The sequence below is a fragment of the Stenella coeruleoalba genome (assembly GCF_951394435.1).
Source record: "Stenella coeruleoalba genome assembly, chromosome: 16".
NCBI classification, from domain to species: domain Eukaryota; kingdom Metazoa; phylum Chordata; class Mammalia; order Artiodactyla; family Delphinidae; genus Stenella; species Stenella coeruleoalba.
Window position 1 is genome coordinate 27,928,067 of NC_137162.1, and position 25,898 is coordinate 27,953,964.

The 25,898-nt window shown below is 42.9% G+C and overlaps 1 protein-coding gene and 1 pseudogene across 2 annotated transcripts in view; one reads left to right on the forward strand and one right to left on the reverse strand.

Moving 5' to 3' along the window:
- Positions 1–3,183: 3,183 nt before the first annotated feature.
- PKD2L1 (polycystin 2 like 1, transient receptor potential cation channel) overlaps positions 3,184–25,898 on the forward strand; it is a gene marked incomplete at its 5' end in the record, with an annotated part of 33,669 nt that continues 10,954 nt past the window's right edge. The window contains 2 exon segments of the mRNA XM_079899969.1: positions 3,184–3,418; positions 3,831–3,944. Of these exon segments, the coding sequence (XP_079756095.1) occupies positions 3,184–3,418; positions 3,831–3,944 (349 nt within the window).
- LOC307175562 (ras-related protein R-Ras2-like) lies at positions 12,769–13,376 on the reverse strand (annotated as a pseudogene). Its single transcript has one exon. The product of its transcript is annotated as a ras-related protein R-Ras2-like (transcript).

Consider the following 25,898-nt stretch of genomic DNA (forward strand, 5'->3'; position numbering starts at 1 on the left):
TTGGTGTCATCTGAAATGAAATGGGTGTAGGCACAGAGAGTTCTGGGGCCCTTGTCCTTCAGGGGCAATGACAACAGAGTCCTGGCTGAAGGTGTCTACCTTAACCATGAACTGCTGTGTGTGAGTGGAATGCACCAGGATGGATGCAATGGTATGATCATTAAATTTGTTGTGTGCTTTATAGTGTACAGAGTTTATAAAGACTTCTATATTCTATTTTAGTTTTAAAATAGTCCTTAAGGTCAACAGGGCTGGCCTTATTATCAACAATTTGCAGATAGGTAAAGAAAGTCTCAAAAGGGACTTGTCCAGAACCATCTGGTCAGTGTGTTGCTGAACAAAAAGTTAAACCCAGGAGTTCTGGTTTCAAGTTCAAGCGTCTTGGGTTTTGCTACAGGACTCCCCTGAAATGAGCTGCCCTTTTTAACAGAGTGAAGTCAAGTGCCAATAGAAGCTGGAGGGCATGGAGAACTGCTGGCCATTAAATCATTAGGAGATCCCACTTTATTACCACATTTACAACTTCTTGAGTAAGACTAAACCTCTTAGGAACACAGAACATCTTTTGAGAATATTTCTCAAGCTCTGTTTCATAACCTGTGCCCCATGGGGGCATTATAGGTTGATCCTTACTTGGCGAGTGCTCCAGACGGAGCAGGGAAGAGCAATGTTGGCCAGGTAGGTGATCGTGACAGGTCACACACTGCTGGCCTTAAGCTCCCAGTGATACCGAGGAGTGCCCTGTGGGGCTCCTGGGTACAAAGCCTTTCTGTGTCCCCCATTTCTTTGATTATAGGATATAGTCTTCGTTCAGCCTCCTTGACCTTCCCCGAGTTCCAATGGGCAGATTCAAGCAGTTACTAATTAGGGAAGGGAGGGGATGAGAGACCAGGGAGAAACAAACCGTCAAGAGAAACAGTAGTGCAGCCTTGGGGCAAGGTCCTGGTTCCCCATCAAGGATACACACAACAATATCTTTGAGCTGTTTTGCAGATACTGAAACCCCCTCCAGGTGGGAGAAATTAATGATTAATGATGGTATGCTGCCCACAGGCAGGTAGACCTCAGACCAGTTGGAACCTGAAGGTTGATGATGCTGACTCCTACTTACCTCACCACCAACCCATCAGGAGAATGTCCACAAGCTGATCACGGCCTCTTTGAACCATTACTGTAAAACTTCTCACTATCCTCTCCAAGAGGGACACATAGTTTTCAAGGGCAGGAGCACACTGTGTCCCCCTTTGCCTGGCAAAGCAATAAAGCTGTCCTTTTCAACTTCACCCCAAACTCTGTCTCTAAGATTTGATTCGGCACCAGTGTACAGAGAAGCTGAGCTTTCAGCGTCATCAGGGGTCTGGGACCTGTCACGTGATGAACCTCCTTGGGTCCATCCAAACCCCTGCTATTCACAGGCCTCCCCGAGGATACAAAATTACCCCAAAGGAACCAGAAACCGTCTCCAGTTCCTTTCCCCACTTCTCTGGACTCTACTGCTAGCTTCCTGTTCATCACCTCTGTCCCAGAGTTCAGTTTTGCAAGCCGGGGGTCCTTTTGCAATTGTTTGAAAAGCATGTGGGTGAGAGATACCAGCTCCCTTTCCTTCACTATCAGATGATTTCAGACAAAATGAGCAGTACAGGCCCAGTTCCTGATCCTTTGTCTTCCCAAAGAAAACAAACACCTTGGAATGTATGTCCCACTAACCAAAAAAACAGAAAGATGGGAACTCCTCCATCTAGGAAAGCTCACAGAGTGGCCTTAGCTCCAGCCCAGACAGAGAGTTAATTCCCTTCATAATACCTGGGCCTGGGGCAGGAGCTCCATGCAGCAGACCCAGGGGTAGGACAGGCGCCATCTCAGATGCTGAGGTACATTTATTTATCAAGGAGCTGAGCCCAGCCCTGGGTTGTCTGGGATCAGGATCTCTTTATGGGGGACACTGAAGACCGGTGACTTCCACCAGGCTGATGTTTTACTGAGCACAAAGGTGGGCTTCAGGCCACCGCATCAGTAGAGTAGCCCAGATGGGGAACCAGGAGCTGGAGAGGGGGCAGCTCCCACTCCAGCCATCAGGGAGGAGGTAAGCACCTGCCCTTGTGGGACCAGCCCCGTACTGAGCCTGTAGATGAACGGGCCAGGGCATGTGATCAGAGGCTGGATCCGGGCACAGGCAAGGATGTGCTCAAGGGTCCTTGCCAGGGTTTTGATTCAGAAACCAAGACTGGATAAAAAGCAGATCAGCCTGGATACCTCTTCTATGAGCATTTTGTGCTCCTGCGTTCAGTTCTAGGTCCAGTACTAAGCAGAGCCACAAGATAAGATTGTCAGCTGAGCTGGGTCCAGATATACCTTCCGCTTAAGGAGTCTCAGGTCACACAGTCCTTGCCCTTTGCTCTCTGATCCATCTTCCCAGTCAGTGCTTAGCCTTTTTCCTAGGCTGAGCCCTACCCCTTCAAAGAAGACCTTTCTAGCAGTATAGCTCACCCATAAGCTACAAGAGGGCAGACCTCGGAAAAAAGGATACAGCTAAGCTGGAACTCTGCAGGCTTTTCCCCTCCTCATCAGTGGCCAGAAAGCCTGTCCCTTAAGTATCTGAAGCAAGGGGTCCTCCTGCCACTATCCTTCTCCCCCAGCTGTGGGGGTGGAATGAGGTAGGAGAGGGGGCAGCTCCAGGTGAGACAGTAAAAGAGCCTCAGACACTGTTGGCTGAGCCTGGGAGGGAGGCAACACTTTTCAGTCTCCTGTGCCTGCCCTTGGTCCCCACCCCGATCCATGGCGGCCCTTTCAGGAGCTTTTAGTGGACATGAACTCAGACCTGCTGTGGAGTCGGCCAGCCTCCCTCTTCTCTCAGCCCCACCCATTGCTCTTTCATCACCTCTTTTGTCTGACTCAGGACCATCCCTCCCAGGCCCCATCTGCAAGCAGCCCTCCTCTCCCCACAACATTCACCTCTCTCACCCCTCCTTCCTTCCAGCCCCAGTCTCCACACCCTCCTATTCCCCTGAACAGGCACCTGCTTTCCTCCTACAAAAGGCAGGAGACAGAGGCTGTGTGAGACCAGCTGCTCTCACACTCCCTTTCCTTTGCCCTCTGCTGGCTAGGCTGGGCTGTGCCTTTGTTCTGTCTTCCTCCCAGGTGAGAGTGGGTACCTGAGGTGCCAGGTCTCCTGCCTCATTCCCCATGAATGCTGTGCAATGTCCCGCGGGGCAGGAGCTGCAAAAGCTGGGGAGCGGAGCCTGGGACAACCCCGCCTACATTGGCGCCCCCTCCCCGCGTGGGACACCAAGGATCTGTACCATCTCCAGTGAGGTGCCTCCTCCATCCCAACCCAAGAAGCCTGAAGATGGACCCCAGGAGAAGGCACACAAGACCCTGGTGTCCAGTTGCTGCCTTCAGATCTGTCGTGGCGTCAGAGGTACCTGGTGGGGGAGGGTTCTCCTGAGATACTGGAGTCAGGAGAAGGGGTCCACAGAAGCTGTTGGAAGGGAATACAGTCTGAAGAAGAGGTGGAATCTCAGTGTGTCTTTGAGGTTTGTGAATGGTCTGCGTTAGAGCTGAATGCCCCAGAGTACAGAGGCTAGTTTAGTGGTCTCCCAGAGGGAGAGCCTGGCACAGTCATCTCTTGGGGACCCAGAAGGGTATGAGGGAGCTAGTTTGAGGGAAGACACGGATGTGATGATGCCTTAGACTGCCCCACCTGAGATAAGGTGACAGGTAAAAGGGCTGGGGTAGAAATGAGAATAAAGTCCAGGGACTGATAGGTAGGGTAACTGGAAGGAGCCCTGCTGTTGGGAATCCTGGGCGTCTTTCCAATGTCCCTCCCTTAGGACTTTGGGGAACAACCTTGACTGAGAACACAGCTGAGAACCAGGAACTTTATGTCAAGACCACCCTGCGGGAGCTTTTGGTGTACATGGTGTTCCCGGTGGACATTTGTTTCTGTGAGTAACATCTGTCTCTGTGCACATCTGTGTGTGAGAACATCTATGTGTACAACAACTGGGCACACACCTCTGTGGGCAACATCTGTGGGGACAGCCTCCATCTGTGCGAGCAGGCTGTGCCCTGGGATCTTTATATCAATAATAACATTCTATTTTATACCTTTTCAGCTTAAGATTTTTTAATTAAAAAGAAGTTGTCACTGAGTTCAGGAGAAAAAGGCAGACTATTGGAAAGCTTTTAATACAGGTTACTTCTTCACGTGTTATAAGAGGAATCCACTTTTTAAGTTCAAGTTCCTGATATCTGCTTAACAGCCACTGTTTTCTATTAGCAGGTGGAAGTTTTTACCCTTCTGTAAAGAGTGGAAGACACTCCTTTTTATTTATTTATTTATTCATTTATTTGGTTGCACCAGGTTTTAGTTGTGGCAGGCAGGCTCCTTAGTTGCAGCTCCCAGTCTCCTCAGTTGTGGCATGTGAACTCTTAGCCATGGCATGCTTGTGGGCTCTAGTTCCCTGACCAGGGATCGAACCCGGACCCCCTGCATTGGAAGTGCGGACTCTTATCCACTGTGCCGCCAGGGAAGTCCCAAGACACTCTTTTCTGTTCAGAAAAAATAGTTTGGTGGGTTTCACAGAGTTATTATACTAGGTCTGATCCACATTTCTTTGGAGGCAGGAGGAAAAAGATTCAGCAGGCCTTAGAGCTCAGATCCCTAATAAAAGGATTAAAGATGCAAATGGTGTGGTAGTCAGTGCAGCTAAGGTTCTCCCCTGTGAAAGAGCACCATGTCACAGGCTTTGAGGGAAGCTTATCTGAAGATCTATCTATAGATATAAGCTGGGAAGGTTTGGTCTCTAAGTTGAGAGAAGCAAGTGAATAGATAGATCGGTGAACCATGGAAGAATAGAGTCAAAGAATTAGAGATAATAATAAAGGTGGACCAAACAGATGCTATAAGGCCTACGGATAAACATGCTTTGCTTTTCTATTAATTGCTTCTTTAAATTTTTGCACAAGTGAATTTTGGCTAGTTTCATAGAGTTGTGTGTGTATGCGTGTGTTGATTGAAGCTGCAGCTTGGACCTTACAACTAAGGTGCCTCCATTACTAGGTGGCTTTATACCCCACAGAAGCCTCTGTTCTTTTTAGGATGCATGAATCGTTTGCAAGTAGACTCTGAAGGTCTGATTATATAAGTTTTGGTTTAAAATTTCATCATCTTTGTGAGCTATCCACATGTGTATGAGCCCTCTAGGAAAGCTGAACACTTGTTTTGGTTGTACTCTGTTGGGACTCACTCTGTGGGGATAGACGGGACAATTCTACATGTTTACCACAGGCCATCAGCATGGAGTGAAAGGAGGCAGAGCATATGGGGAACAACAGTCAACCCAGTGTACATTTTTGGGGGCCCATTTGATTCCTTTCAGCAATGACTCTCAGAAATTCGTTTGTTGACATACTGACTTTTTGTCTTAACCATCTGCTAGGAAGGAGTGTTTCTCTCCTTTTTCAGATCCTGTGACAACAGCTGTAACCTGCAGGCAGAGCCTTTCTCTATAAATGACTCAAATATCTCCATTTCCAGGTTAGCCTTTGGAGCAAGATTGGGAGGTTTCTAGCTCCCCAGAGTTAGACTGAACCATTCTGGCTTCAGGGTGGGAAGCTTAAGTTCTATCCACTTGTGTTCTCTACTTTTTGAGATCTCAATGCACCGACAAATACTAGATGGTCTGTAACTTGCCAAAGTCTGAGTCGTGGACTCAGTCCAATAATTACAGAATCCTGAAGTGGCCAGGAGCTTTAGAGGTCATCTAGTTCAAGGATGCAGAAATCCTTTCTCCAAGATCCCTCCTGTGGTTCTCTGTCAGGTGACCAAGCAGCCCCATCGTGGGGAACATCCACGGGAGTTTCACTCTTTCATGGGGCAGCTCTTCTACTGTTGGGAAGCCCTATTTCCTTTCATCCACAGAGCTCCCCTTTCTATGCCAGACATTGGACTGAGATATACAGAGATGACTGATCCTTGAGCCTTTCAGGGGCTCATCTTCTCCTTCTGAGAACTTCCTTCTATTGAGCCGTCTACTTCCCTGTTACTCTCCGAAGTGACAACCCTTCCACTGTGACTGAATGTGGCTATCGTGTTTCTCCTTGGTAATATGTTCTCTGGATTAGTTACCTTCTAGTTTCTCACTAAACCAGTCATTATAATATGGTTTCCAGAAGTGATATTATGCAGAGATTGAAGGCATGGGCTCTGAATTTACACAGACTTGGGTTCAAACACCAGGTTCTACCATTTACCAGGTGAGGGACTTTGAGTAAGTTGCTTAACTTCTCTGAGTGTCAGTTTTCTCATCTGTACCTACCCAATCCAATAAGATTATTACATAAGGTACATGAGGCAATATCCATGAAGTCATTACCTCTGTGCCTAGCATATAGTAAAAAATATTCCATAATGCTCACCATCCTGATTGCCTGTCTCTAGGCCTGATCTATATGATGCCCAGTAATGGACAAAATACTCCATAGTCAGTCTGACCAGTTCAGAGTTCTGTGATGCTGTTACTTCAGTTGTATCCAGATTTGTGGAATATATGAGGACATGCAGAGGAAATAATTTCTAAACTAAAATCTGAAAAATGAGGAGAATTTAGCTCCCTGAAAGAGAGGTAAAGACAAGGGAAGTTTCTGGGGAGAAAGAACAGCATGTGCCAAGTCCCAGAAGTGACAGAGGGCGTGGTCTAGTGAGAGTGCATCAGTGTGGCTGGAGCAGGGAGTTTGAAGAGCAAAGTAGTAAAAGATGACAAAGCTGGCCGTTTAAGCAGGGGCGGGTCATGAAGGGTCTTATAAGGTATGATATGGAATTGGGATGCTATCCTGAGGACCCCGTGGGGAGCCACTGAAGAGTTATAAGCACAAACGCCAGCCCCCTCAAGAACATTCTTATGAAAGAGAATTTGGAGGCCTTCACATTCTGATGGTTCCTACAACACATAACAAAATACCACTAAAACTAGGCCCCATGCTCTCCCAGCCCCTTCCTTCCTTCAGGCTAATCTTCAGGCAACACTGAGCCTTGGACAAGGTCTCAGTAGGGCTTCTTTGGTGCTCTCCAGGGTCCTGACCTCACCTGTCTGGCATCTCCGCTTCCTCAGCCTCCCTGAGCTCTGGCCACCTGCAACTAGACTATGTATTCTCAGTGGGGATGATATAGCCCCCAGAGGGGTGGAAGTAGTTTCTTTCAGGGCAAAAAAAATCCCACTTAGATATTTCTATAGCTTTTTGGCTCTCCAAAGGGCTATAGTACATAAGCAAATGTAGAGAATATATGTGGTATTAAAATTTAATTAGGGTGGAGGGTGATTAGGAAGACAATGTCTAAAGAGGCTCCTGGGTTAGGGTACAATACAAAAAATGTTAAGAAACACTAAAATAGACCCACCTAATTTTGCTAGTCAGTGTGCTGACTAAGATGTCCTACCTCAGGACGGGGATGCAAGTCCTGGCCATAGAATCTGGTATAAAGCAGGGTGGCTGTTGTGTTGTTCTATCAGGATGCTGTCTTCTAAGAGCTGCCATGACATGTGATATGCTGCCATGATATGCATATGCACTGTACCAGTTTGCTTTTCCCTGTCAATTCCTGAAACTAGGTTCAGATGCTCCAGGACCCATATTGGCATTAAGATAAATACTATGGCATAATGGAAAGATAGAACATCAGAGTCAGACTAACGGGATTCAGATACCAGCTCTTCTGCTTATTGGTTTTGTGATGTTAGGCACTTCCTTGTTGGTAGAACAGGGATAATAATACTTATCTTATGGACATAACATATATAAAGAATCTAACACAATTACTGATAGTATTTATCTTTGTGTTATCTAGGGGAATTTCAAAATACTTAATCTTTTAGTCTGTTTGTAAAAAATACCTTTCAAGAAAGAAGCAAATCTGAAAAGACTATATAATGTATGGTTCTAACTACATGATATTCTGGAAAAGGCAAAACTATGGAGATAGTGAAAGGACTGGTGGCTGCCGGGGTCTTGGGGGAAGCTGAAATGAGTAGGTAAAGCATAGAGGATTTGGGGGCAGTGAAACTACTCTGTATGACATTATTATGGTAGATACATGTCATCATTATACATTTGTCTAAATGCATAGAATGTACAACACCAAGAGTGAACCCTAATGTAAAGTATGGACTTCGGGTAATGGTGATGTGTCAACATAGGTTCATCAGTTGTAACACGTACCACTCTGGCTGTGTGTATGTGGAGGTAAGGGGTGTATGGGAAATCTCTGCACCTTCCACTCAATTTTGCTTTAAACCTAAAACTGCTCTAAAAATTAAAGTCCTTTTAAAAAAGTCTATTTTAAAATTTATTTATTTATTTATGGCTACGTTGGGTCTTAGTCGTGGCACGCAGGCTCTCTAGTTGCGGTGCTTGGACTCAGTTGCCCCGTGGCGTGTAGGATCTTAGTTCCCCGACCAGGGATTGAACCCACATCTCCTGCATCGGAAGGTGGATTCTTAACCACTGGACCACCAGGGGAGTCCCTAGAATGTCTATTTTAAAATACATTTCAAATTTGTAGTTGGCTCCACATTTAGGGATAGTATCATTTGAGCAGCATCCACTTCTGACATTAAAACTTTAAGGCATTTTCTCCAGAAGACCCCAGTTTATCACTACCACCACCACCACCATCATCATCGTCATTATCAACAGCATAAACAACAAAGCTTTATTGAATAATTTTTCAATGTGCCTGGCACAATGCCAGGTACATTATCTCATTGACTACTCCCAATAACTCTAAGAAATTGGTTCTGTTATCACTCCCATTTTACAAATCGGGAAAAGTTTAGATATGGCAAATAGCTTGCCTAAGGCCACACAGCAAATAAGTGGCAGAAGTAGGAATCCAACTGGGGACTAGCAGCCTTACTCACATTCTAAGCAGTCTCTTTGCATGCAAATTTGTTACACATTAATTTATTAACACCCATCAACATCTTATCAAGGATAACTCCCTGCCCTACCCTAAAAGAAGCAGACTCTTGAGAGAATTCTACCAGCTGATTACTTTCTTTCTTTTTATTGCCATATTTAAAAGGTGATGTAAAAACTTAAGGAACATTTTGAAATACAATTCACCACCACAGTACCAAAGGTTATTTTCTAATTACCAAACTTTATCCATATAGTTATATATTTTGCCTAGTTGTATCATATTGTACACTTCCACTTACAATTATATCATAGTTCCTCATGCTTGTAAGTTGTTTTTATATTTTCATTTTAATGACTACAGTCACACCACAATTAGCGAAAGCATTTCTCTTGTTATTTCAGTATTTGCCTAGAGTAGGTAAATGTATCTATGCTTGCTGCATTTTTTCACCACTTTTGTTGAATTATCTCGGAATTTCCAGGGAGAGAAAATTACTACAAAGACAGGAATGTATTCTTGGTACTTGCTATGTGTTGTCATTTTGCCTCTGTAAGCAATCATATAAATTTATTATGTTGCTAGCACTGTAAGAGCATACCAATTTTTGTCACAACTTCATTAACATTGGATATTCTTATTTATATTTTTTATTACTGAATAGGCATAACATAGTACAATTTACCTTAATTTATTGGTAATTACCTTAACTTATTTTCTCATGTTTTAATATACTATGTGTATTTACTTTTGTGTAAATTGCATAAGAAGTATATTTGAAGACAGGCAAAGAAGAAGATTGGGGGTGAAGTTTGGCACATTAGACCTTAGGTGAGGGACCACCCATCAAAGGGCTTATTTCCAGGATGTGGGTTCCTGGGGCTGGAAAGAACAGTCAACTAAGTCAGGCATCACCTGCACAGCAGTTTGGCCTGGGATGGGCCCCAGCAAACTATAGTGGTCAGCCATACTGAGCACATTTCTTCTCCCTTACGCTTTATTCTAGGAACCGGGTGGGTCTAGACACCAGGGCTATTTGGAGTCTCATCTGGCTAAAATAGATCTATCTTTTGAATGCAGGCGTTGTGGGTGAACCATCGATCTTTTCATAATAACCATATCAGTCGTGCAGCCCTTTAAACCTTACAAAGAGCTTTCACACCTATTATCTCATTTGATCCTGACCGCAATCCTGTAAGGGATAGATATTATTACTTCCGTTTCACAGATTAGGAAGCTGTTATTATTGTCATTATGAATAGTCCAGGAGTGATCAGTAATTCAGAAGGGTCCCTGATGGATGGAGTCAGTCCTATTCCTGGGCAGAGAAAGTGCTGGAGAATGATCTTCCTGCCTCCACCCCTTCCCTCCCACTGTCATGCTGTTTCTGAAAGGGCTTCCAGCCTTTTGTCTTCTTGGCAGGATGGCTGTAGCCTTTTGTTGATGGAGGAAACATTGAAGGTCTTTGTGTGGAAACAATGGCTGTTTGTTTTAGGAGACAGTATTGTTATCTCAAAGGTGCACCTGGGACTGCCCCCACTCCCCCCCATAGGAGCGGCTCTGAGCCAAGACAAGGCTGGGTCTGGTCACCATGGAGCTGGGGAGGAGGGCAGAGACCCTTGGCCTTTGGTCACTTGTATCTACACACCAACTAACATCAACTGGATGTTCTTTATCCGCTACTGGTTGTAAGGAAATGCCTGCCTCTGTTCACTGCTTTCTTGTAGAGAATTTTAAGGTTCTGTCCATAGATTGGTGGAATCTTGCATTAACAGGAGAGACTGAAGTAAGCTTGGAGATCAGGAAGAATATGTCTTTTTTAAAATTGAGATACAATTGACATGTAACACTGTATTAGTTTTAGGTGTACAACATGATGATCTGATATATTTACATATTGTGAAAGGATTACCACAATAAGTTTAGTTAACATTCATCACCACACATAGTTACAGTTTTTTTTCTTGTAATGAGAACTTTTAAGATCTACTCTCTTAGCAACTTTTCAAATATAGAATACAGTATTATTAACTATAGTCACCAGTCCTGTACCCCAGGATTTATTGATCTTATAACTGGAAATTTTTATGTTTCGACCACCTTCACCCATTTTGCCCATCTCCTGCATCTGATAACCACCAATCTGTTCTCTGTATCTATGAGTTGGGGGGGGGGTTGTTTTTGTTTTGTTTGGGTTTTTTTTGTGTGTGTGTGTTTGTTTGGTTTTCTTTGTTTTTTAAGATTCCACAAATAAGTGAGATCATACAATCTCTCTCTCTCTCTTTCTACACACACACACACACACACACACACACACACACACACACACATCACCTTCTCCTTATCCACTCATCCATCAGTGGACACTCAGGTGGTTTCCATGTCTTGGCTATTGTAAATAATACTGCAATAAACTTAGGGGTGCAGATATCTTTTTGTGTGTGTGTGATAACAGATCAATTTTAATTCTAGCACCTGAAGCTATTCAAGGGTATGCTTTAAAAACTTCATGGAACTGTTGTACACATTCAATAAAGTGACAACTGTGCAATACCACTTAGTATCTTAAAATCAGGAACATACTTTTGAATTGTTTAAACACAATCCACAGGATTAAAAACAAAATCAGAAGTTATCCACAGTTATACTAATTGTCAATTAAACGTTTTACCACTTACTATTTGATATAACAGTCAATATCTAGTAGGGGATATTGGAAGTGATTTCAGATTCTCATCATGTTGTACTCTATTGGGAAGGTTTCTTGAGTAGCTATGTGACTGGCCAAAGGTGGGTACAGCCAGGACCAGAACAGCATGTAAGGCTTTACCACAGTTTCTGTAGTTTTGACTTTTTTTCCTTTGTCAGCTAAAAGTGCACAGTGAGAATTAAATACTTATCTTTACATATACACAAGGTATGCTGTGAAAGCATATTTGCTTACAAACATATGAAAATACTTGTTAACTGGTTTGATGAGAAAATAATGTATAAAAGTATATAGCAAAACATTAATCATCTCTGACCCTGGAAAGATCAATTCCATATTTTATATTACAAACAAAAACAGTTTTAGTTTTTTTGAATCCCTTATAGAAATACTTGAAAAGGAAGACAGACAGGAATTATTTATTTTTACTCTCAACGTGCCTGTGAAAAGGGTTAAATTAAAAAACCAAGAACACTAAAATGACTAAGTCCAGAATAAGTCCAAATATTTGGCCACATAGAATATTATCTTTAGGAATAATAGTAAAGGCTTTACACACAGTTTTTAACCTATAAATACAATAGGCATTTTGGTATTTTGGCCACTGGAAAACAAAGGCTATAGCATCAGTAAAGATCTGAGATGTCTCACTTTTGTGGATTCAATTCAGTGTATTTAAGGTTGACTAAAGTTGACATCAAAATTTTTAGAGATAGGCAAAAATTCACATTTTAAAAAAACTCCCTGTGTTTCTATTTAGAGTAACAGTAGGAAATATGATTCCAGAAGTTAAAAATTATTTCACAACCTATGACTTCAGTTTGGCAAACAGCTTAGGTTCCAAAACTGATTCATCCCTATTAAAAGTAAGTCCTTAAAAAAAGAATGTGTCTGTGTATATAGATATCCATTTTAAAGGAATCAGATAATCCTTGAAGCAGCCTTAGTGTTTCCTTTAAATCTGTCTTGAATGACCATTGGATTAGCTTCATGGAAAGGATTAGCCAGCTTCTTGGTCTAAGGCTACCATGGTGATCATTTATCGAAGGCTAGAAAGGTACCAGCGTGATGTAAACTGTAAGGAGAGAGGGAGAAGATGAGGGCTTTTCCTGGAAATTGGTAGCTAAAATTCAAGGGATTCTTAGAAAATGACACAGTGGCCGCCTTTCTTGTCTTTTTCTTTCGTTGGTTCTGGTGAAGGAGGACATTCCTGCTCTTGAAATTTCCTTATAATTTGGACAAGTTCATGGAAAGCTTGATCTATATTCATCCTGATCTTTGCTGATGCCTCCATGTATGTTACCTTAAGCTACGGTGCTAACTGCTGTCCTTCTTCCTGCATTACCTGTCTCTGATGATCCAGATCTGCTTTATTACCAGTTAAAATCATTGGAAACTCATCACGATCCTTTACTCTGAGAATCTGTCTTTGAAACTTATAAATTTCGTCAAAACTGCCTCTGTGACTGAAAAGACCAACAGGAAACCCTCGCCAGTTCTCGCATACTGTTCTTTCATAGCTCCAAACTCCTCTTGTCCCGCTGTATCCAGAATATCTAGCCGGGCTGCCCGGTCACCCATCCCACACTGCTTTGGGCAGGAATGCTCGACGGTTGGATCATAATCCATTACAAAATAGGACTGGATGAACTGGATGGTGAGCGCCGACTTGCCCCCGTCACCCCTGCCGACCACCACTAGCCGGTACGTCTCTTGGCCGGAGCCGTCCCGCCAGCCGGCGGTGGCCATGGGGACGCCGCCCGCCCTCGGCCCGGCTCCGGGGACCTGTGCGGCCGGCAGGCTGTGGGCGGGCGGCCGGGCGGGGGTCCCGGGGGCCGAGAGCTGCTGGAGGGCCGGTCCGGGCGGCAGCGCGGCACCCGGGCTGACCAGGTCCCGACCGAGACGCGGAGAAGCGAGGTGACCGCAGCGGCGACGGGCTGCAGCGGCCAGGGGCCTCACTCCTGTGCACGTCTTCGCAGTGCCTGCCAAACGCAGCCTCCAGCGCCGCTACAAATGGCCCTCTCAGCAGATATCTTTTTGAGATAGTGATTTCATTTCCTTTGGATAAATACCTAAGAGTAGAATTACTGGATCATATGGTAGTCCTATTTTTAATTTTTTAAGAAACCGTCATAGAAGATGTCTTTCTTGACTGAGCGTTCCTAGAATTCACAAAGAAAGGAACAGAAAGATATTGGACGTTCAGGAAATATCTGTGGGTGAGCCCCTAACCCCCATGTGGCTGTAATGATGGCAGAAGATAATTGGTCACATAGTATCATAACATTAGTGAAGGCACAGTGGTGATGGAGAGAGCATGGGACCTGGAATAAGATGACTTGCTTCAAATGATGGTACAACCAGTTACTAGACACGTGCCTTTGACAAGATGTAGCTCAAGATACTTAAATCTCTGGAGGCCTTGATTTCCTTGTATTTCTTTTCTTTTCTTTTTTGCGCGGCTTGTGGGATCTTAGTTCCCTGACCAGGGATCGAACCCGTGACCCCTGCAGTGGAAGCATGGAGTCTTAACCACTGGACTGCCAGGGAAGTCCCCCTTTTTAAAAAAAATTTTATTGGGGTATAGTTAATTTGCAATGTTGTGTTATCCTTGTATTTCAAATGAGGATAATGTCTGCCTTTGTGAGACTGGTGGAAAACAAATAAGGTACTTAGTACAGTGCCTGGCATATAGTGGGCTTTCAATAAATATCAGTTGTCATTCCACATCATTTCCATAAATTTGAAAATATTGAAATGTAAAGTTTAACACACCGGAAGCCCAAGGTCTGTTTGAAAACACCAGGATAATGCTTAGCAAGGATAAGAAAGATTAGCCCTCTAGAAAGGGTTGCCAAGGATTAAGAATGGCCATGGGGTGATGATTTCATGCCTCAGCACACTCAGTTACCCTTGGCCTATCCAGACCCAGAGAATTACAAAGTCCTTCTAGTACTAGGGTGAGGTGATCTGAGTCAGTTCAACTTAAATGATAGGGATTTAGGCCGTACCAGCAGGCTTTGACCTGTATTTGCTATAGCAGAATTCCCTGGTGTCCCAGAATTTCCGGGGCATGGATCACTATTACAAGACCGGTGGGCCTGGACATATCCTGTTGTCCAATGCTGAGTGACAACTTGTCATTTAGTTTCCCCCATGTGGGACTGTCATTGGTCTCTAGAAGTACAGTGGTACATTTAAGTGCTAGATCTTAGGATCAGGGAAAGGATTTTTAAGAAGAGCTATGCTTCAGTCAAGCACGGAAGTGCAGGCAGCACTAGCTGATGAAATCTGGGGCACCACCAGTGTAAGTGGCCCGAGAAAGGACACGTAGCGCGTATTCATAAGGCATGAGTCTGAGTGCTGACTCTGCCTCTCGCCAGCTGAATGACCCTGAGTTAATCATATAAACTCTGAACTTCATGATTCATAGGAAACCGCTCATGGGTAAGGCGGAACAATCAGGCCATGGCTGACCGGCTATAGCAAGATATTGCATGGAAAAGCTCTTTGAAAACTACGCAATGTGGTACACAGGTAAGGGATTTTAATAATATTGATAATGATCTCTTTACACTATGGAGTGGTGGCAGCAGGACGTCTAGGGTTTTAAGTTCAGGCAGATTCTCAGGTCTGGGTGGAGGTGCTAGTCACAGAAGTGAGGCATAGGGCAGTGGTTCTCAAAGGTGAGCAGATTATTTCACAGCATGAAGGAAAAGGACAGTTGAGACAATGAGAGCTTGGGTATTCATACATTCAAACATTTATGAAGTCCTACTATGTGTCAGGCCCTAGGCCAACTGTTAAAAGGGTTTGAAATAGAGAGACTCATCCTCTGCCTTCAAGGAGCAAAAGAGGTGGACATGTAAACCAACAGTGACATGTGGTGTGATGAATGTAATAGTGAAGGAGTGCTCTGGACCATGGCAAGATGTGAGGGGCAAAATGGTCAGAGAGACCTGGGAACTGTTGCAGGTCCCAGAGGCAGGCAACCATTCACATCCGAGGAGGCCCAGAGTCAATGCCAGGGAAGCCTAAAGTCATTGCCGTTTGCTTGCTTGTTTGTTTTAACATCTCTGGCTTTCAGCCTGGAGGAGGCAGGGGTCGAAGGAGGCAGCAAGAGCCAGCTAAGACCTCAGACTATGGAAATGCAAGAGCTTTGCTGAGTCTGGAAGGGCAAGTATGAGAGGAAAATGTAATTTTAACTAATGCATAGTCCTTGTTTTAAAAAGTCCAATAGGGCCACTGTTATTAACCACTATTAATAGTTTGGTGTATATAATTTCAGCCATTTTCTAGGCACATGTAGATATACATAAATTTAGATAAGAGGCCTTGGTTGGTTTATACTAGAAGGCGGTCTGTGTAAACAGAGATGAAATGTCCACCGAAGGTGGGAAGTGTAGGAGGCTTTCCCAAGGTGTTGATGGCTGATGGCAATAATCTCAGTATAGGAGGATCTCTTGATGTACTTTGTAGAAACTAACTCACACTTCAAAATATCTGCCAGGGGGCTTCCCTGATGGCGCAGTGGTTGAGAGTCCGCCTGCCGATGCAGGGGACACAGGTTCGTGTCCCGGTCCGGGAAGATCCCACATGCTGCGGAGCGGCTGGGCCCGTGAGCCATGGACGCTGAGCCTGCGCGTCCGGAGCCTGTTGCTCCGCAACGGGAGAGGCCACAACAGTGAGAGGCCCACGTACCGCAAAAAAAAATATATATATATATATCTGCCAGGAACTGCCAGCCTGCAGTGAAGGCAGGAATCAGGGGCAGTGCTTCTTGCTGGGTACTTCTGTATCCTGGCCTGACTCTCCCAGCATCTCCTTTCTTCTCTCTCGTCTCTTTCCCCAGCTCTGGTCCACTTTGCTTTCTTCTCACCTACCTCTGCCCACAGTATTTGACTCTTCTTTCCTTTTGACTTTTTTCTCTGGTCCACTGTCCATAGTCCTCCTGTCCCTGACACAGCTTCTTGAGATTTCTGTGAAAGGCTCTTTCTGATGGGAACTCCAGGGGAACATTGTTCACTTTTGGTTCTTGAGCCCCAGGGAAGGTGTGTTTTGTTTTGTTTTTTTAACTGAAGTTGATTTACAATGTTGTGTTAATTTCTGCTGTACAGCAAAGTATTTCAGTTATGCATATATATATATATACATTCTTTTTTAAAATTCTTTTTCATTATGGTTTATCATAAGATACTGAATATAGTTGTCTGTGCTATACAGTAGGACCTTGTTGTTTATCCATTCCATATATAACAGCTTACATCTGCTAACCCCAATCTCCCACTCCATCCTTACCAAACCCCCTCCGCCTTGGCAACCACCAGTCTGTTCTCTATGTCTGTGAGTCTGTTTCTGTTTCCTAGATAGGTTCATTTGTGTCATATTTTAGATTCCACATATAAGTGATATCATATGGTATTTGTCTTTCTCTTTCTGACTTACTTCACTTAGCGATAATCTCTAGGTCCATCCATATTGCTGCAAATGGCATTATTTCATTCTTTTTTTATGGCTGAGTAATATTCTTTTGTATATGTATACCACATCTTCTTTATCCATTCATCTGTTGGTGAATGTTGAGGTTGCTTCCATGTCTTGGCTATTGTGAATAATGCTGCTGTGAACATAGGGACGCATGTATCTTTTTGGATTAGAGTTTTGTCTGGATATATGCCCAGGAGTGGGACTGCTGTATCATATGACAATTCTATTTTTAGTTTTTTGAGGAACCTCCATACTGTTTTCCATAGTGGTTGTGATCTCGGCGAGGCAGCAATGAGTGGTGCTGTGAAGCAAAATCTTAATTCCCTGCCCAGGAATTGAACCTGGGTAGCCTGGACGAAAACTAGGAATCCTGGCCACCGGACCCCCTGGCTCTTGCCCCCAGTGAAAAATGCATTTCTCACAGAGGCAAACCTGTAAAAACAGGTACAAAGTTTATTATTAGAGACATAGCACAGCAACAAGTGGGAGAGTGCACAGAGAAACACTTTGTTTAGTTAAGATAGAAGCAAGGCAGAGATGCACACCTGGAGAGAAAGGGTGGGGCATCCTCCCTAATAAGGAGGAGTGCAGTAAAGAGGCGGTTAAGTCATTTCTATAGGTCAGTTCTTCTGGGTCTTTGTTTACCTTTGGCCAATTATCTGGTTGCTTTTTCCACACCTGACCTGCCTTAGGAGCCTCCCCAACATGCGTGCGCAACTTTCTTCCAAGGTGGATTACAGCCCAGAGGCCTATGGGATGGCCTTAGCATCACGTATTACGGGGTGGTGCCCCCTCCTTTTTGACCCCCAAGGAGGCTTTCTGCGCATGTGCAATGTTTCCCTTGCCCCAAGGATGGGAAATGTATGACCTCTTGATCTTTTAACAGGGTGTAGTCCCACTCTGTCCCTGCCATAAAAATGTCCAACGTCTGGTTATTTACCTTATTTCTGTTGCTGGTTTTTATGAGGTGCAGATCTCGAAATATAGACAGGAGACCAGTCATAAATATGTAGTCCTGGGGCCCATTTGTCTCTTGCTTCAGGAAATGTAAACAGGGAGCTAGTAATGAATGTCTGGCCTGGAGCCCATCTTCTTCTTACCCCAGGAAGTGTGAACAGGAGACCAGTTGTAAATGTCTAGCCTGGAGCCCATCTATCTCCTGCCTCAGTTGTACCAACTTACATAGGAAAAGTTTGATAATGTGTTTCAAGGAGTTCACGCCCTTCAAAGCGATAATGACATGGTCTCTATTTAAATGATTTAAAAATCAATCCATATATTAATTACTTAAATATGTCTTCCCTTTCTATAGAACAATTTGAGAGCCTCCTTTTGTGTACTGAGTGAGCATGCCCTGTGGTAAAGGAGGTGATGCATTTATCTGCCGTGTCTGAAGCTGTCTTCATACATTTCTCCTGGACTGCTTTAATTTTGCAATATCACATGAGCCAATCAATGATGGGCTACCCTTAACAGACCCTGTAACTCCAGAGAGAATCAATTCTTGGCATTGGATGAACATATGGTTTGGTCATGGTATTGATTATCCTACAGTCTTCACGGAATCATTGATGCATGCAGCTTGGATTGCAAAATTACAGGTGAAGTCCATGGCTTCTCTGTAGTGAAATCACTCATTACCAATTCTACTATACCTTAGTCACCTTTCTGTAATCTTTTATAAGGATAGTGCGTGAAACGGTGGCATCATAATTGGGGTAACCCCGATATATGTGGTTTAGGTATGTCTTGCCTGGTTTCCCAGCTTTCCTGGGTCCACATTTTCAAGGACTCTAGCCATGGCACCCTTTAACATCACGGGCTCTTCTCTTAATGCTTCCTCAGTTTTAGTATTAAATATCGCTTTGGTGTAGGTAGATATAGGCAGAAAAGTCTTTTTTTTTTAAATTTATTTAATTTATTTATTTTTGGCTGGGTGGGGTCTTCGTTGCTGCACGTGGGCTTTCTCTAGTTGTGGCAAGCGGGGGCTACTCTTCGTTGCAGTGCACGTGCTCCTCATTGCAGTGGCTTCTCTTGTTGCAGGGCATGGGCTCTAGGCTCGTGGGCCTCAGTGGTTGTGGCACGTGGGATCAGTAGTTGTGGCTCACGGGCTCTTGAGCGCAGGCTCAGTAGTTGTGGCGCACGGGCTTAGTTGCTCCGCGGCATGTGGGATCTTCCCGGACCAAGGATCGAACCTGTGTCCCCTACATTGGCAGGCGGATTCTTAACCACTGTGCCACCAGGGAAGTCCTAGGCAGCAAAGTCTTTAAACCTCAAGTCTATAGTACTCTCCATGGCCTTGGCTTTTTTCAAGATGATCAGTCTCTGGGAGATCTCAGGCAAAATCTTTCAAGGAAACACAGATAAGAGCAAGCACAATCTTACTCTATAACCTTCTAGGAGGATATGTGTAGAACCACTTCTGACTCATCAGCTAGTAAAAAAACCCATACTGAGGCAGGTCTCTTATGTTATACCCCAGTTGGCATCTTCTCTTGAAACAGTGTGCCCTTCTTAAAGACCAAAGCTATATATGTCATATATCTCTCCTGATATTGCTGAAGTTCATTCTATGTCTTGAGGTTTTTGGACAAGAACTATGCTATTTGGGGGGCAGTATTTTTTCTTTCCAGGATGGCCCTGAAGAAGACCATCCATCTTCCTCAGGGCCTTTGACCTCCTGGTTTAACTGCTGTCTTAATAAACTTTTCAAGTGGTTCTGAAACCATGTAACAGTTTACAATCCATCAGCTAAGGTTATATTAAATCTATAAGAATCAATTGCTTTTGCTCGCTCTTGCATCTGCACTAAGAAATTGAACAGAACAGAGTAATTCCAGCAGCTGATCACAAGTGTATTCTTGTGGCCTGTTCCCTAGTCCCATCTTCAATCACGTAGGTATCTTATTTCAGTATTTCATCCCCTGAGATAATCTGTTACGAAATTGATTCAGCATGGACACATATTTATAGGTCTTTCTTACCCCTGTCATAAGATCTCAGAGCTATCAGAAATTTTAGGGGGATCACTGGTCAGTTCTTGGATTCGTTTTCCACTTCTCAGAATGATCACCTTCAGCCTGATTGGATTCCTTCAAAAGCAACTCATAACCCTTTGGCCGTGAATCTGATTTCCTAAGAAGAAACGGGCCATGTGTAGTCATAGGTTCTCTACAACTTTAATCCTCTCAACGTAAGTCCTAAAAGGCTTGATAATGCTTAGTTACCAAGGCAGCTGTGAGTGATAGAGTTTTCTCAGCTGTATTCTCTTACATACACTGATGTGAAATCCTTCAGTGAACGCTCTGAGGACTTAACCCTTCCCTCATTTCCAGGTCCCAACTTTCTTCTGCCTGCTCTCCATCTTAAGAACCATAAGGTATTTGGAATCCAACTTTGGATGATCCAATAGCATTAATCAGAATGTGTCAGTGGAATGGCAAGCAAAGAAGAGAGTGAAGGGAGGAATTGCCCAAGAAGAACAACAAAATAATTTATTTTTTTAAAAAACGTTTTCATTTTGTATTTATTTGTTTATTTATTTATTTATTTATTATTTATTTTGGCTGCACTGGGTTTTAGTTGTGGGATCTTCGTTGCAGCATGCATGCGGGATCTAGTTCTCTGATCAGGGATCAAACCCGGCTCCCCTGCATCGGGATCGCGGAGTCTTACCCACTGGACCACCAGGGAAGTCCTGACAACAAAAGAATTTCTTAATAGGGAACATCGTACTAAGAAAAGGAAAAATGTTCTGTGTATCCAGTAAATGGTTTTAACCAAGAGGTCTGAGATTAGACTTGGCTTTTCTTAGGATAGGAATTTTGTGCTAACAGCTTGTTGACTTCAACTCTTTTTCCCTCTATGCTTATCCTAATTTTCTTAGAAAAGTTCCTTTTGCAAAGTATCCTTCTGATATGGATGTATTCATATGAATTGCTTCAGTTGGGATGTTGGCTGCAATAACAGTGGCTTAAATAAGATAGAAGCTTGTTTCTCTGTCATGTAACAATCTGAGGTATAAGAAGCCCTGGACTAATGTGGGGCTCCACAATCATGTGGGGCCCAGGCTCACTCTACCTTATTGCTTTGCCATCCTCAACATATGGCATCTGTCTCATGTTCCAGCTCCTGCTCTTATGTCCATGCTCTAGCCAACAGGAAGTAGGAAAATAGAAAGGGAAAGCATTTTCCTTCCTTTTAAGGACATAAGTCAGAGATGTACATGGGAACATGTCACTTCACTTGTATTCCATTGGCCAAAATTTATTCAAATGTCACTATACCTAGCTGCAAGGGAAGTTAGATAATGTGATGTTTAGTTGGGCAGCCATGTGCCCCTAGATAAAATTATATTATTATGCAAGAAGGAGAGGAAAGCTATTGGGGAATAACTAGCAGTTTGTGCCAGGTAGGGGAAGAGTAAATCGTGCCCATAGTTTGGCATGGGAGCAGTAACAGCTAATGGAATCTGGAGAAATCAAGGAACTTATAACCTCCCTGACATAAATCATAATGGAAGCTGATGAGATATGGTTCTTTTCCATCAGGAATGAGTACTAAAGTGTTTAGCTAAGCTATTGTGAAACTATCATCAGAGGCTGTTGGGGAGGCATTAAGAAGGGTGAGTTCAGGGCACTGTATTTTATTTCACAAGATAGTAGACTCACCCTGTAGGGATAATCATAGACCTTATTTCCCTCCAAATTATTTACATGACCAAAGCCAAACAGGATCCAGTGTCCTAATAAATAGGTAAAGATATTTCAGAGAGCTTCTCAGCAAGCCAGGTGATAAGAGAGGCTCAGGAAAAGACCATCAGAGGAGCTGTTGGTTAAATATATAGAATTGGTAAAGCCCAAGGAACTTCCAACTCTTCAACAGTTGGAGGACTGTTATCACAGTGGAAGTTCTATCCACATAATGACTGCCAGGGCTGGGATTGGGGTGAAAGAGACCTCCATTTTTCTAGAGAAGCATCCTCAATGCTTTTCCTCAGAGCTAGCCAGTTAGCAGTTGGCTTTTGCGTGTCAAACACTTGAAGGCACAGAGTTTCCAACAGAGGAGTAGTGTAGACACATAAAGGAATTATACACTTGCTGGCAGAAGCACCCCAGCTCTTCAAGGTTCTTTGTCAATTAGTTGAGAGAAGGGATCTCATTCCTGCTCAGAAAGAGCGCTGTTAGAAAAGGATGGCTATGTTCCCTTAAACAGTAATTAGGGACAGGGAAGGAGCTCAGTAGCATGATGATAACCTGTATGGCAATCACCCGGGAAAGGAGAGGCACAAAGCAACTGCTGACTTCTTATTGCTCTGATCTGGGAAGATCTTCCAGCACTTCAAAAAGGAGGACAAGAATATTTGGTCTCTACTATAAATATGGGAATGGATAAAAGCAAATTATTATTCAAGCTCACGATGATGATGATTAATAATAATTATTACAGTCACACTTAGTTAATTACAATATACTTATGCCCCACCTATGTCCAAAAGGAATCTGAGCCACTTACATTAAAAAGCACAAATATAGGGACCCAGTGGTTAAGACTCCTCGCTCCCAATGCAGGGCCTTGTCAGGGAACTAGATCCCTCATGCCATGACTGAAAAAAAAAAAGATCCCGCGTGCCGCAACTAAGACCCAGAGCAGCCAAATAACTAACTAACTAAATAAATAAATAAATGTTTTTAAAACACAGATACAATAAAATATAACCCTTTAGAATTGTAATAAAAAGACTTAACAAAAGACTGGGAAGAGATAGGGGAGGAAGGGGAGGAAGATAATTTAAGATAAACAAATGCACTGCAAGTGAGAACAAAGCCTGAGGTTCCTGGAAACCAAAGCAAAGAAGAAAACACAAATAGATTGAGTAGTTCTCATTGTGAGTAAGAAAGAGCACACCAGTTAATAAGAAGATGCTAACTCTGGGAAGAATTGGCTTTGTTGGATTTTATGTAAGAAACATGGAATATCATAATGGATAAAAGCAATGTTAAAGATTGGAGCTACTTTTCTTTTGACTGTGTTTTATATCTGCCTCCCTTAAAATCTGTATAATATCCTTACTCTATAAAGGCAATTTTTAGGAGTAGGGATATATATTTACATACGTATATATATATATTTATGTATCTCTATACATACATATATGTGTGCATATATGTACAATTTAGATATTTGTAAACACACATATATATGTTTGTGTGTATAAATTTCATGATATTCTAGAAACCTGACTTTACCCAAAAATATAGTTCAGAAAGCTTTGAGAAATGAATGGAATTCCTAGAATATCATCCTCAGTTGACCTAGTCAGCAAACCCTCTTCAATATAGGGTAATAATGTATTTTAATTAATGTAGACTTTGTCACAGATATGCTAAAGTCATCCACAGCCCTCTAGAGACGTTCAGACAGTAGCAGAAGCTTTTCTAGCTCCATTTTCCTCAGAAATAATGCAATCTTTTTGAAAATGTCGTGGTTTTCCTATAAGTAAGGAATATGTCACAATAAAATAAAATCCAGTGAAAACAGGCTTAAACCTGAATGGAATTTTTTGTCTAGGTAATGAAAGTCCAAAGGAGGACAGGGTTCAGGGCTGATCAATCCAGTGGCTTAAGGACATCATCAAAGACTCACCTGTTTCTGTTATTCAGTTCTCTCAGCTGCACAATCAGTTTCATGCTAAGTCTGGATCATCTGGGGCTTTCTTATTCATATCTAGTAAGAGACAGTAGGTCCCAAAATGTTCCAGAAATCTCTCTTCATGAGTTCTTGATCTCAAATGGATTACATGCCCATCCCTGAACTGATAATGGTACCAAGGGAGGGGTATTTGTGGATTAGCTTAGCACTGAGCTCCCTGTCCAAGTCCTAGAGCCAGCTGTGGATTCAGCATCTGGCAACATATGTGAGATGCTTAGTAGAGGTGTGATACCTCAAATAAAATCATGGTATGAACCAAGAGAGGGTCTTAGGAAGTAGTCACAAAGCCCAATATAGCATCCAGCACCTGGAAATTTCATCCTGTGACTTGAAAACAAATAGGTAGAAAGATTTTAAAAATGATTTTATTATTTTTATGTTCTATTATTATAGCATTAATTGAACTCCATGGGAGTGAAGAGAAATAAAATCTGCCTATTATACTATTCATTAAAAAGTCCAATTTTCCTTTAAGGTTTTATATATTTACTATTTTTAAAATATTTAAATGTAATGATAGCAGCAAAACAATTTTGCATTTTGCTTTTATTACCATTTCAATGGTTGTATCATACTCCATTAAGTGGCTCAGTGATATAAGTTATTTATAATTATCTATAATTTATTGCCTCTCTGTAGGACATTTAGGTTGCTTGTAATTTTTTGATGTTGTAAATAACCCAGGTAACATTTTTATGCCTGCGATTTTTTTCCTTCGAGACTCATCTATGTCAGAGTATGATTCTTCATACAGATTTATATACATTTATTCACTTATACCAGAATGAAGAAATTTGAAGCTTCTTTTTTTAAAAAATTAATTTATTATTAATTTTTGGGGTGCATTGGGTCTTCGTTGCTGTGCGCAGGCTTTCTCTAGTTGCAGCAAGTGGTGTGCGGGCTTCTCATTGCAGTGGCTTCTCTTGTTGCGGAGCACGAGCTCTAGGTGCACAGGCTTCAGTAGTTGTGGCATGCAGGCTCAGTAGTTGTGGCTCACGGGCTTAGCTGCTCCGTGGCATGTGGGATCTTTGCTCCGCAGCATGTGGGATCTTCCTGGAACAGGGATCGAATCCGTGTCCCCTGCATTGGCAGACGGATTCTTAACCACGGAGCCACCAGGGAAGTCCCTGAAGCTTCTTTTAAGATGCTGATCTTTTGAGTTTACCAACTGCTTTCATAATTTGCTTCCTGACTCAGATACTGAACTCTTCAAATAGTTTTCTTATAAGGATACCTTATAAACATGCACAATCCTAACCATTTGGATTGACCTTTGGAAGGAGAGTCAGGTCCCTAATCAGAAGGATTTTGAGTAGTGGAGTGATATGTTAGTATAATGTAGAGCAGTGGCTAAATTCAGGGTCTTTGGAGAGAATCAGACCTGAGGTTGAATTCAAGTCTACCTCTTTGCTATCTGATCTTTGGACAAATTATTTAATAACATTTTGGATTTCAGTTATCTGCATAAAATACAGATAGTTCCTACTACTTTATGAGGTTTTTTTTCAGGATTATGGGAGAAAATGTATTCAAAGCCTGGTGAATAATAAGTGTCAGTAGTAGTGATTATTGTTATTATTCAGCAACTGTGAATTTGACCTGAAGCCAAGGGTAAAAAGCATGATATAATGTATAGGAGAATTTAGTTTCTGTCCAAGAGAAAAAACATCAGATTCCCTGTAGTGGATGTGGCCACCCGGTTTCTGAATCCCTTTCACAGCATTCTCATGCAGTCATTGTCCAGTGTCTGAAAATTTCCTGGAATGAGGCCCTCACTGCACCTAAAAGGTGTTAAAGTGCTGACATACTGACATTTGATATACTGACACAAATTCTGATTCCTCCCTGCTCCTGTCCTTTCTCTGGCCTAGTGTTACCTTTTGAAGCACACAGAGCAACTCCACTCCTTCACTGGATCTTAAAGGAAGGCTCCAGGAAGGCCAGCCACTGCCCATTGCAGGAACCCCTTCCACGTGATCCTCAGCAGATGGTCCTTTGCTGACACCCTCAGGGGCAAAATGGATGTTTGTGAAGTGTGGTCCTTTTCTTAATAGGAAGCACTAATGGTTAGGA